The 13191-nt window shown below is 40.9% G+C and overlaps 1 protein-coding gene across 3 annotated transcripts in view; it reads right to left on the bottom strand.

The window, feature by feature from the left end:
• Positions 1-987: 987 nt before the first annotated feature.
• The window catches only part of NSRP1 (nuclear speckle splicing regulatory protein 1), an 86971-nt gene continuing 74767 nt past the window's right edge, over positions 988-13191 (bottom strand). For 2 of the 3 annotated variants that reach the window (XM_077294285.1, XM_077294284.1), the window contains exons 3-7: positions 11120-11176; positions 8437-8565; positions 6554-6761; positions 5556-5664; positions 988-2184 (exon numbers count right to left, since the gene is read on the bottom strand). In XM_077294285.1, coding sequence (XP_077150400.1) covers positions 1194-2184; positions 5556-5664; positions 6554-6761; positions 8437-8565; positions 11120-11176 — 1494 coding nt within the window. In that variant the 3' untranslated portion in view covers positions 988-1193. Of the gene's footprint in view, positions 2185-5555; positions 5665-6553; positions 6762-8436; positions 9065-9445; positions 11177-13191 lie in introns of all 3 variants that reach the window. The other variant, XM_077294286.1, reaches the window with a different exon arrangement.

Here is a 13191-nt window from a genome sequence, read left to right as displayed (position 1 = left end):
AGGAGGATGGAGAACTGTCTGTTAGCTTTGGCTGTGACTAGGTCATTAGTAATTTTTGTCAGGGCAGTTTCGGTGGAGTGGTGGGGGCAGAAGCCAGATTGGAGGTTGTCAAGGAGAGAGTTAGATGAGAGGTGGGAGGAAAGTTGACCATGGACATGCTGCTCAAGGAGTTTTGAAGCAAACGGGAGCAGCGATATTGGGCGATAGCTGGGCATAGCAGTTGGGTCAAGGTTAGTTTTTTTGAGGATAGGTGTGATGGTGGCATGTTTGAAGGCAGAGGGGAAGGTACCAGAGGAGAGCGATAGGTTGAAGAGATGGGTTAGGGCTGGAATAAGCGTGTTAGTGAGGTTGGGGAGCAGGTGGGAAGGCATGGGGTCAAGTGCACAGGTGGTGAGGTGTGATTTGGAAAAGAGGCGAGTAAGCTCTCCTTCAGTGATGTTGGAGAGGGAGGTTATTAGGGAAGGGCAGAGGTCTGGTGTATGGAGTGGTTGGGGTGGTGGACAAGTAAAGGTTTGCCTTGTTTGGTCGATCTTGTTTTTGAAGTAGGTGGCAAAGTCCTCGGAATGTGGTTTTGCGCACCTTGAGGGGCGCGGTTTTTAGAATGGTGTCATTTTTGGGTATTTTCTGTTAGATTGACTCCCCAAACTCACTTCAAATGTGATGTGGTCCATAAAAAAATTGTTTTGTACATTTTGTTGGAAAAAAGAGAAATCGCTGGTCAACTTTTAACCCTTATAACGTCCTAACAAAAAAAAAATAATTATGTTTCCAAAATTGTGCTGATGTAAAGTTGACATGTGGGAAATGTTATTTATTAACCATTTTGTGTGACACCACTCTCTGATTTCAGGGTACAAAGATTAAAAGTTTGAAAATACAGAATCAGTGTTATACATTGAAGAGTTCCAGAGCTAAACCTCATAAAGTGACAGTGGTCAGAATTGTAATAATTGGCCCGGTCATTAAATACCAAATTGGCTCTGTCACTAAGGGGTTAAAAGAAATGTTTATTTGAAAAATTGATTTAATATTTGTTCTAAGCAACACACAAGTCTCACCCCCACCCAAAAAAAGATAAATAAATCATGAATATAAACTTCAAAATTTCTTCTCAAAGGAATATCACAATGACAAAATAACAAAAAAGTAAACCTATATTGCCATGGTATCTGCAGAGTCAAAGTGACAATGTCTTAGTCCTCCTCTTTTTCTACATATGTTTTTCCCGCAGAACGAGCAATTTGTCTGGCAAGATATCGGTCTCTGGCTGAAATAACGGTTTCTTCATTACTTCGTTTTACAAATTTGCTTGTTGAGGAGTTCCCATCTTTTGAGGTTTCCTCTACCTTGCGCTTTGAGTCAGGATCTTTTTCCTGTTCATCATGTTGATTCACGTCACACGATGACACTATCTGCCCTTTCCTCTCCACGCTCTTATGGATCTTGGCTTTATCTAAACTCTCCTCCAGCTCTCTTTCTGTTTTTCCTTGATCTGCTCTTTCTCGCCCAGCTCTACCTCTATTTTCTCTGTCTGGTTTATCTCTATCTGCTTGCTCTTTGTTGTCTGTATTCTCCCCGTCTGCGCGATTTCGGTCTGACCTGTACGAGTGATCTCGGTCTGACTTGTGCCTGTCCTTTTTGCGATGCTCTCTGTCAGTGAGATCCCGATCTTTATCAACCCTGTCTCTTCGCTTTCCCTCATCTATTCTTTCTTGGTGTTTCTTGCTATCTTTTTCAATATAATATTCATCATCCTCCCTCCTGACATGTTCCTTTTCTCTTTTTCCATCCCTGCGGCCATGTTCTCGCTCTTCGTAATCTTGCTCTCCTCTCCTCCTCTCCCAGTCTTTACTGTTGTGCTCCTTGTGCCTTGTTCTTTCCTCGAAATCTAGAATACTTTCGCTTTCATATTCACGGCGCTGAGATTTGCCACTCTCCATTCTGTTTTTGTCACTCATTTTTGTACTTTTTTCCTTGTACCTCTGGCAATCATCTTCCTCACTTGATGAGCTTGTGTGCCTACGTCTATAATGGGTTTTTCTTTCTCTTTTAAATGGTTTGTTTGTAGTCTCTTTTTCATTCTCACTGGACTCAGTTTCCAAATCACTATCTGCATCGATGTTTTCCAATTGGTTCCCATTGTTAGGTTCATCAGAATATCCTTTCGGCTTCTCCTGTTTAACCCTATATTGAGAAACAAACATAACGTTTACACAGATATTTCTAGTATTTCTTGAAGTGTATACAGACAGATCAATCCCAGTTTGCTATACAGTCATTTGTGTGAACCCAACTTGATTAAGATTAACTTAGCCAGTATCATATTGGATACGTTTGCAGTCAAATGTTACCAAATACTGGACGTTTAGAACAGCTTTCACAATAACAAAATTCAATTATACTTTGGGGGCACCAACAAATAGTACATAGATGTATAATTACAACCAATTTTACGAATAATAACTTTATTGATCAACATTCTTTAAGAACACAACTACAAAAGACAACAGATCATTAAATAAAAAACCCTGACAAAGCTGCATATGAAACGCGCGTCGGGGTACTGGGCAATGTGGTCCTTTATGCATGATGGCACATGGTGGGTGTAGCTGCTAGTTCATGTGATAATTTACCTATATAGGCACCAATGCAGGGGGTCTTTTGACTATTTCAGTTAATACACTGTTCAAAAAAAATAAAGGGAACACTAAGACACCACATCCTAGATATCACTGAATGAAATATTCCCATTGCAAATCTTTATTCATTACATAGTGGAATGCGCTGAGAACAATAAAACATAAAAATGATTAATGTAAATCAAAATTAATATCCCATGGAGGTCTGAATTTGGAATGACACTCAAAATCAAAAGTGGAGAATCAAATTACAGGCTGATCCAACTTCAGTGGAAATGCCTCAAGACAAGGAAATGATGCTCAGTTTTGTGTGTGACCTCCACTTGCCTCTATGGCCTCCCAAATGTTGGTAATGTTCCTGATGAGGCGGCGGATGTTTTCATAAGTGATCTCATCCCAGACCTGGAATAAAGCATCAGTCAACTCCTGGACAGTCTGTGGTGCAACTTGGTGTCGGTGGATGGAACGAGACTAGTGATGAGCGAGTGTACTCGCTGCTCGGGTTTTCCAGAGCACGCTCGGGTGGTCTCCGAGTATTTGTGACTGCTTGGAGATTAGGTTCTTGTTGACACAGCTGCATGATTTACAGCTGCTAGCCAGCCTGACGCTGCCGTCACACTAGCAGTATTTGGTCAGTAGTTTACATCAGTATTTGTAAGCCAAAACCAGGCGTGGAACAACTAGAGGAAAAGTATAACAGAAACATATGCACCACTTCTGCATTTATCACCCACTCCTGGTTTTGGCTTGCAAATACTGATGTAAAATACTGACCAAATACTGCTAGTGTGACAGCAGCCTGAGTACATGTGGGGGTTGCCTGGTTGCTACGGAATCCCCACATGTAATCAAGCTGTCTAGCAGCCGCAAATCATGCAGCTGCGGCAAGGAAAACTAAATCTCCGAGCAGTCATAAATACTCGGAGATCACCCGAGCAACGAGTACACTCGCTCATCACTAAACGAGACATGATGTCCCAGATGTGCTCTATTGGATTTAGATCTGGAGAACGGGCAGGCCAGTCTATAGCATCAACGCCTTCATCATGCATAAACTGCTGACACACTCCAGTCACGAAGTCTAGCACTGTCATGAATCAGAAGGAACCCAAGGCCCACTGCACCTGCATATGGTCTCACAATGGGTCTGAGGATCTCTTACCGGTACTTAATGGCAGTTAAGGTATCTCTTGCTAGTACATGGAGGGCTGTGCAGCCCTCCAAAAAACAAGCCTCCCCACACCACTACTGACCCACTGCCAAACCAGTCATGCTAAAGGATGTTGCAGGCAGCAAAACAATCTCCACGGCGTCTCCAGACGGTCACATCTGTCAAGTGCTCAGTGTGAACCTGCTCTCGTCTGTGAAGAGCACAGGGTGCCAATGTCGAATCTGCCAATCTTAGTGTTCTCTGGCAAATGCCAATCGCCCTGCACGGTGTTGGACTGTAAGCACACCCCTACTTGTGGACGTTCGGCCCTCATAACACCCTCATGGAGTCGGTTTCTGACAGTTTGAGCAGACACATGGATGTTAATGGCCTGCTGGAGGTCATTTTGCAGGGCTCTGGCACTGCTCTTTCCGTTTCTCCTTGCACAAAGGAGGAGGCAGTGGTCCTGCTGCTGGGTTGTTGCCCTCCTACGGCCCCCTCCATGTCTCATGGTATCTGTTCCATGCTCTGAACATTGTGCTGAGAGACACAGCTACCCTTTTTGCCACAACTCACATTGATGTCCCATCCTGTATGAGCTGCACTACTTGAGCAACTTGTGCGGGTTGCAGACACTGCCCCATGCTACTGTACAGTATCTCTAGGCATGAGAGCAATGACAAGATGAAAACGTGACCAAAACAACAGCCAAAGATAATAGAGAAAAGGTCTGTGGTCACCCCCCTGCAGAACCACTCCTTTATAGGGTTGTCCTGCTAATTGCCTATAATTTCTACCTGTTGTCTCTTCCATTTGCAAAACAGCAGGAGAAAGTGATTCACAATCTGTGTTGCTTCATAACTGGACAGGTAGACCTCACAGAAGTGTGACTGACTTGGAATTACATTGTGCTGTTTAAGTGTTCCCTTTATTTTTTGGAGCAGTGTATATCTCACTGACATGATTATTAACTTGTAGCGTTGGTGTTGTATATACTCAGGGATTGGTTATACCAATACTGAATATAGCTGCCATGTAGATTTAATGTTTCTGTAAATTATGAGAACTATAATCCTGGGTTTTATGTTGTTTTTTTTTTTTTTACTGATCTGTTGTCTCTTGTAGTCGTGTTTAAAAATTGCTTAATCAATAAAGTGGTTATGTGATTTGTAAAAGGATTTTTTGTACTTTATTATATACGATTTGATGGTAATTATAGGATTATATAAATTGGTCAAATGCGCAAGTAATTTACCCATAGAAAAACAGATATCTACAAAAAACTGATGATCTGCTTTGCTGGCAGGGAGGAAAATCCCAACTGCAATTTTCTGGATACATGATCAGAGAAAAATCAATGGTAAAGGTTATAGGATTTGTTGGTGAACTTCTTACTTTATTGGCCAATTGCTATGATTGCTTTGGCTTGTGCCAAGTTAAATTAAAGGGGTTGTCCGGGATTTAGATTCTTCATTGGGAGCCGAGTTGCAGTATCCTAGAATTTAACACAGCGTAAAGAGCAATGCGTTCCCAGAATTGTTTATTGTGTCCGAACTCATCTGACATCTAGGTCCTGAACAACCCCTCTAAAGGAATGGTTAACTCCAATAAAGAAATTGTGCACTTGTAGTTCTCCAATGAATAACCGAACTCTAAATAGCAATGTAGGTTTTCAGAAATACATCTAAATGAAGGCACCTGCACTTTCTGTTGTACAAGGAGGCAATGCTAAAAAATAAATGTCGCCAGTGACAGACTTTACTTACTCAGCACTTCTCAAGCTGCATTCAGGAGCTTTCTCTTCGCCCACAGTCTGGTTCAGCAGATGTCGGTAAAAGCCGCTCAAGTCTTTCTGCTTAGTTACATCCAGAGATGCTAAAATTAGAGATGTTTAAAAGTGTATTTAATGTGCGTTTTATTGGATGCAATTGTAGATGTCCTAAAGCTGGAAATGTATCTACATCACAGCAGTACCGCATCTGCAATTGGGTACATATTGTTCCCCTTAGTAAAATACCTGTAAAACCTCACAGGCTATAATATTAGGATTGTAACAGTGCCCATAGGTACAATGGATGGCAGGATGATAAATGTTTATATTTTATTTTCCTGGAATTTTGGGAAAACCAATGCAATCATTTAGGGTCTCTCCCTACAAACCACAAATCAGGACATAATCCTTTCCACTCTACAATCGGCTTCCCTGAAGTGGACATGTGCTATGAAGTTTGGTTTGTTAGAGGGAATCTGTCTACATGCAGGTTATAGAAAGATGATACCTTGATATCTGTGATCTGACGTCTTATCCCAGAGAAATCCATATATTTTTTGAATATGTTAAGATCTATGGGTTGGACATAGATCTCCCTGAGAATCTGCCTCCAGAGATTATTGTAAATGGAATGTAGAGTTAGCAGACAGTCAGTCATTACATGTCTCACACTGGTAACTCCCCCTGACATGTAAAATAATGTCTGAAGGCAGATTCTCAGGGAGATCTATGTCCGGCACATAGATCTTAGCAGCTGATTTACGGATTAAGAAAAAAGTGGATTTTTCTGGAATAAGACTCCAGATCAAAGACATCAAGGGGTCATTTTAGTACATTTTCTTTTACCTACATGCCCATATAGATGTCTTAGAAGGGTTGAACCTACCGACAACCTCTCCAGTGATATAGATAGCTATCGTTTATATCCCTGCTACATAATAGGCTACGGTCATGACTACCATCTATTCTGTCTTAACAAAATGACATTGTCACCTTCTATCGCAGCTTCTCTCCTCTCCCGCTCTTCCTCTTCAGCTTTCTCCTGAAGCTTTTTCTTATAGGCGGTTGTGACAAAAGCTTCCTTGTCCTGAAATTCTTCCCCTTCCATTTCACGTTCCTTCTGGATCTTTTTCTCCATTCTTTTTTCCTGTTCCTTCTTTTTGTGCTCCACTGCTTTCAGGATGTTCTGCATATACTTAGGCTGAGTAAAGTAAAAATGTATGTAATCCATTCACAATGTCAAAATCTTTAGTTTCCCTGCAGATTCTCTACCGGTGAAATAAGCATGGCATCTATAAGTGAAACATGTAATTTTTCTTTGTTGCACAAAGCAGTTAAAGAGTTGTTCCACTACTTTCATACTGCCGACCTATCCTCAAGAATAGGTCATCAATATAAAATTGAAAGGGGTCCAACACGCCCAGCATTGCTACCTGTTCTCATTGTTTGAATGAACAGGATCAGATCTGCAGCACCCGGCAGCGACCACTACACAGCTGATAGATCTATATAACTAATAACAACGGATTGCCGTCAGCACTGAGAACAGCTGATGGGTGCGGGACCTCCACCGATCTGATAGTGATAACCTTGGAACAACCCTTCAATATTAAGACATACTTGTTTGGATTTAAATGGATTGGCCTCGCCAAAGAACTCCATTTTAATATGAGATTTACTGCAGTGATCAGCTTAAATCCAGGGTAACAGATGATCTTGGATGGGAAGATGTAGCTGGACATTCAGCTGTAGTACTATGTGGTGGTCATTTAGATGAATGGCTTTATATATATATATATATATATATATATATATATATATATATATATATATATATATATATATATATATATATATATATATATACACACACACACACAGTACAGACCAAAAGTTTGGACACACCTCCTCATTTAAAGATTTTTCTGTATTTTCATGACTATGGAAATTGTACATTCACACTGAAGGCATCAAAACTATGAATTAACACATGTGGAATTATATACTTAACAAAAAAGTGTGAAACAACTGAAATTATGTCTTATATTCTAGGTTCTTCCAAGTAGCCACCTTTTGCTTTGATGACTGCTTTGCACACTCTTGGCATTCATAAGTACATGTGGGGGTTGCCCGGTTGCTAGGGAATCCCCACATGTACTTATGCTGGCTAGCAGATGTAAATCATTCAGCTGCGGCAGTGAAAACTAAATCTCCGAGCACTAAAAAATACTCGGAGGTCACCCGAGCGTGCTCGGGAAATCTCGAGTAACGAGTATATGCTCATCATTAATCGTGAGATTATCTTGCATGTGCAGCAGATGTAAGAAAAAAACAAAGGGGCCAAATTATCATTGGTTTTGCATCTTTTTTTTTCAGGAGTAAAGTAGTTCAAATACGGATTTTCTTTTATGTGTACCTTAATCATTATTAAATTTGCACCGTTCTTAAAAATAACAACATGGTGTTTTCCGTTTTTGTTATCCAGATGTTTCAGCCCAATTCATAATTTGTCACGCTTGAAATGTTGCTAAAAGTTTGTGTAACCGGTAGGGTACAAAATATATCTGACCTTTTTTTTTTTTTTTTTGCTCAGCTGAAGACTAACATGCAACATTGTCTCATCAAAACTATTGTGCGACTTTTTAATCTAAAGGCGGTTAAAAAACAAAAAATACCAAAAGAATAAGTATCTTTGAATTTTCGCCCATTCATCAAACATTGTGTGCCCATGAAATAATTTAGATTTTTATTGTCATTGCTTTTTTTACCCCGAGGTTGTATTGACCTTTATCTAATCTATAATATTAATAACTACAAATGATTACAAATTAAATGTCACATTTAGCATTCAGTTCAAGAATTTAGCACAGAGATACCTTCGTATCCTTTCCTGATTGCATCTTAGCTGCATTATCCTCCTTCTTCTTCTGCAGGTCATCATACACACTGTCATATTCATACACAGATGCATCCTCCTCCAGGGCTTTCTGCATTTCCAGCTTGGTCTTGGAAGAGAGATATAAACATGAACATTTCTGCAATTCATCATATTTTATTACAATGATCTCAGAATGATTCAGATAAACCTCATTAGATCTTCACCAGAAAGGTCAAGTTCAACAACCCACCTGTGTGCTACTACATGATAGTGAGATTAAGCAGAATTCTCCATAAAATGTATGGAAAGCTTCAATTTACACAAGGTGCAAGATTGCAACACTAGTGTTTCTGTAGCAACAATACATCATGGAATCATGTAAAGGAAAAACTTCCAGCTTCCAGCATATGTACGGTCTACAGAAATCATCCTATTACTTTATCTCATTTCAGCAGACTCGGGGATGAAAGGCGTCACCTATCATGTCACATGCGAGAACGTGCAAGGTTGTGTGTACAAGGTGGCTTTCTGAAGAGCCACGTAGCGGGGGTCAGGTATTGACACACAAGCGGCCACCAGACAGCCGTCAGGATCTTGTTATGCATCAATGTAGCATGTGATACACACTGTTCGATAAGGCAAATAGGAAAAACTAATCCAGCTTCCAAAAATATCAAAATTTATTGAGGATAAAATCCAAAGTCCAATGACATGGTTCACAGGAGAATGAGTAGCAGCAGGCTACGCGTTTCGAACAATGAGTTCTTTTTCAAAGAAAAAAAAAAAAAGAAGAACTCATTGTTCGATACGCGTTGCCTGCTGCTACTCATTCTCCTGTGAACCATGTCATTGGACTTTGGATTTTATCCTCAATAAATTGATATTTTTGGAAGCTGGATTAGTTTTTCCTATTTGCCTTATCGTTTCACGTGATGACTGCACGGTATCCGGGCTTCCCCACAACAAATGCCCAATAGGTGAGATGGGTTTTCATTATTTTTCCTTACACTGTTCGATACCCTTCGAAAGACAGTTAGCGAGAACACACAGACAACACACAGATGACATACATCACTAGTGCCATCTTTTGTTTTGTGCCTTATATCTATAGTGAGTTAAAGAGAAAGAAGATTTAATGTGAAAGAACGGTCACAGCTCCACCGAAGGCTGCTCCTTCGACGTCTGCTTCTGTCAACAGGCACCACCGTGTTCACCCAGCGGGCTGCGCTGGTGTTAGAAGAGGTGTGGGAACCAGAAGCTCTGGACGACGCAGGCTCTGTCCAACCACTAGGGTTAAGGTTAGGGTGGCTCGGACCGGCAGCGCTGTCCAGTCTGACAGTATTGGTGTGGGGGCTGTTCAGCTGTAATTAACAGGTCCTTGCTTCAGCCAATTGGAAAGCACCTCACCCTACTTAAGCTTCCAGCTTACTGCTAGAAGCTGCCAGTTTACTGCTAGAAGCTGCCAGATAAAGCTTTGTGCTTCCCTGGTTTTGGTCTGTAATTACTGCTTCAGTTTAGTATGGTTTTCCTGTTCTAACCGTAGCGGTTTTATTGATGATTTTGCACCTTTGCTGCCCTCTTGGTTTGGACCTGGCTACCCATCTCTGTGGCCCCTGCCCAGAGTCCCTTGTGTAACTCCAGATCACTGTGTAAAAGTTAAAGCATGAAGGCCTAGGCAACCCCAGGGCTCTGGGAAATGGAGTGGCTTGCTCTATTAGGCTTTAGCCTATTCATGATAGCCATTTTAGAGCTGCCAGGCGACCACTGACGGAAGCTCCTTATAAGAACCTTTTTTCTTTATACGCTACAGCTGCCTTGGGGCTCCTTGATGAGTTAAAGGACAGTACGGGAGGCTCCTTCTGCAGTCCATTCACTTGCAGCCACAAATAGGTTTGAGAGGAGGAAGGAGGGAAATAGCTGTATATAGAACCGTATATAGAATGATATGTACATTTCTCTTTTTTCAGCGCAATATTAGAAAATAGATTGGAGGGAAGAATTTTCTTTTTATTAAAGTGGTTGCTCGGTTACATCGACAAAATGGTCTGATCGGCAGAACGGGAAAACTTACAAATGGAGCAGAAGATCGGAAGCCCAACAGACGCACTTTCAAAACTGATAATTAGACAAAAACTCCTCTTAAATGTGTTCATATCCTTCAAGGGTAGAATTAGAGGGAAAAGAGTAGTATTGTTTTAAAAGGATATTTTGAGTTGTACATTAGAGTTTCACTTGGCAAAGAATTCTTAGCAAAAGTGATTAAATAGATGGTTTTGGAGTGGGCTGGGCATCTTCGGTCAATAATCACAGTGCGAACCCATCAAACATCATCTTGTCAATGTCATTCTGATCTGGAATGAGTGGCATGAATACTACAGTGTATCCACAAGTCAGTTCTGCTATTGCAATGCATTTGAGAGGACGCCTTGGGCTGCGCCTAAGAGAGAATTAATATAACCTGGATCAAAAAGCTGAAGGTTTTGCAGTAACAGTATGCACTTCTTTTACTTTGCAAGATGGTATACAAAGCGAAGATTTCTAATACAAGTATAGTTTTATAAACATTGGCCCACATAACCTACCCGTATTATAGCCAATTGCCTTTACATTTTGCCAGTGTACGTGTCCATTTCTATTTTTCTCTATCTAAAATGTGGCCAAAGATGCAGAACACACAATACCTGCTTCATCACGCGTTTCTTCAGGGCTTCTTTTTGCAGAGTTTCGCCAACCGACATCTAGAAATACATAAAAATGCATTTATGTAGAAAAGCAAATTAAAAAAAATAGGGAATCAAGTAAAGTATGGGATAGAGTTACATATAGTTTCTTGTGATATTATCTATGCCAGTGGTGGTTAACTTACCATTCTATAAGGGCTTAAGATGTGGCCTTTGGTGCCATCCAAAAGGCCAAATATTCCAAATGCATCTAAGGACCTATCTTTCCAGGCCGTCAATATCAAGTCAGAGCGGATCCAAAAGCCAGTATCCCAAAAGATCTGTTGATCTCTGTGCTAGCGGTGGCTGGATGTTAGCTGGCATTCCCTCCAATCAGCTGTTCTCAAAGCTGGCGGCTGCTGGATGTTAGCACTTGCAAAGATGAACAGCACAGCTCCATCATCTGTGTAGTGGCCACTGCCCGGTACTGCAGATCCACCCTTATTCATTTGAATAGATGCGCAGCTATAGTATCAAGCAGTGACTGCTACACAGTTAATAGCAGTTGCAATGATGAACAGCACAACTCTAACATCCAGCACCGCTAGCATGAAGAACAGCTGATTGGTTGTGGTGCAAGACCCCCAAAGATCTGATATAGATCCCAAAGATAGGTCATCTATATAAAAGTAGCTGAACAACCTTTTAAAAAGTCATTATACAAAATACAGAACACATTTTCGAGCAGCTGTGAAGATTTGTTTATAGATGCTACAGCCCAGCTATAAAACGGGTGATCCAGCCCTCTATATCCACTAACAGATTATAAGAATCTAGTCCTCATTTTCATTATTCCTGTTGGGCAGGAGCTGTGTAATCATCTTCAGTAAGTGTGATGAGCGTTTCTGTATCTCTTATACCTCAAACCAGCTGGACTCAAAATGCAGATTGCAGATTAATTGTAAACAGAAAAACTGTCAGAAAATATTGTACAGCTATTTCAAAATAAATACTAACCAGGACTAATACAGCTATTTAATGTATGAAGTTTGTATTGTAAAATCTGGTGAATGATCCCCTTTAAGGATACGTTCCCACAACAAGATTGGTTGAGTTTTTGATGTTGCAGATTATCTTTACTTATTAGGTAAATTACAGTGCCTTGCAAAAGTATTCAGCCCCCTGGAACTTTTCAACCTTTTCCCACATATCATGCTTCAAACATAAAGATGCCGAATGTAAATTTTTGGTGAAGAATCAACAACAAGTGGAACACAATTGTGAAGTTGGACGAAATTTATTGGTTATTTTAAATTTTTGTGGAAATTCAAAAACTGGAAAGTGGGGACGTGCAATATTATTCGGCCCCTTTAATTTAATACTTTTTTGCCCCTCCTTTTGCTGCGATTACAGCTGCAAGTCGCTTGGGGTATGTCTCTATCAGTTTTGTACATCGAGAGACTGAAATTCTTGCTCATTCTTCCTTGGCAAACAGCTCGAGCTCAGTGAGGTTTGATGGAGATCGTTTGTGAACAGCAGTTTTCAGCTCTTTCCACAGATTCTCGATTGGATTGAGGTCTGGACTTTGACTTGGCCATTCTAACACCTGGATACGTTTATTTGTGAACCGTTCCATTGTAGATTTTGCTTTATGTTTGGGATCATTGTCTTGTTGGAAGACAAATCTCTGTCCCAGTCTCAGGTCTTTTGCAGACTCCAACAGGTTTTCTTCAAGAATGGTCCTGTATTTGGCTCCATCCATCTTCCCATCAATTGTAACCATTGAAGTAAAGCAGGCCCAAACCATGATGCTTCCACCACCATGTTTGACAGTGGGGATGGTGTGTTCAGGGTGATGAGCTGTGTTGCCTTTACGCCAAACATATCGATTGGCATTGTTGCCAAAAAGTTCGATTTTGGTTTCATCTGACCAGAGCACCTTCTTCCACATGTTTTGTGTCTCTCCCAGGTGGCTTGTTGCAAACTTTAACCCTTTCTGACATTAGACATACTATCCTGTCGAGGTGCGGTGGGCCCGTATTACCAACGACGGGATAGTCATATGCGATCGGCCGCGCTCACGAGGGGAGCGC

The sequence above is a fragment of the Ranitomeya variabilis genome, chromosome 3 (genome assembly GCF_051348905.1).
Source record: "Ranitomeya variabilis isolate aRanVar5 chromosome 3, aRanVar5.hap1, whole genome shotgun sequence".
Classification (NCBI taxonomy): domain Eukaryota; kingdom Metazoa; phylum Chordata; class Amphibia; order Anura; family Dendrobatidae; genus Ranitomeya; species Ranitomeya variabilis.
The sequence above is the reverse complement of the archived record's forward strand: the minus strand, read 5'-3'. Positions and strand labels throughout refer to the sequence as shown.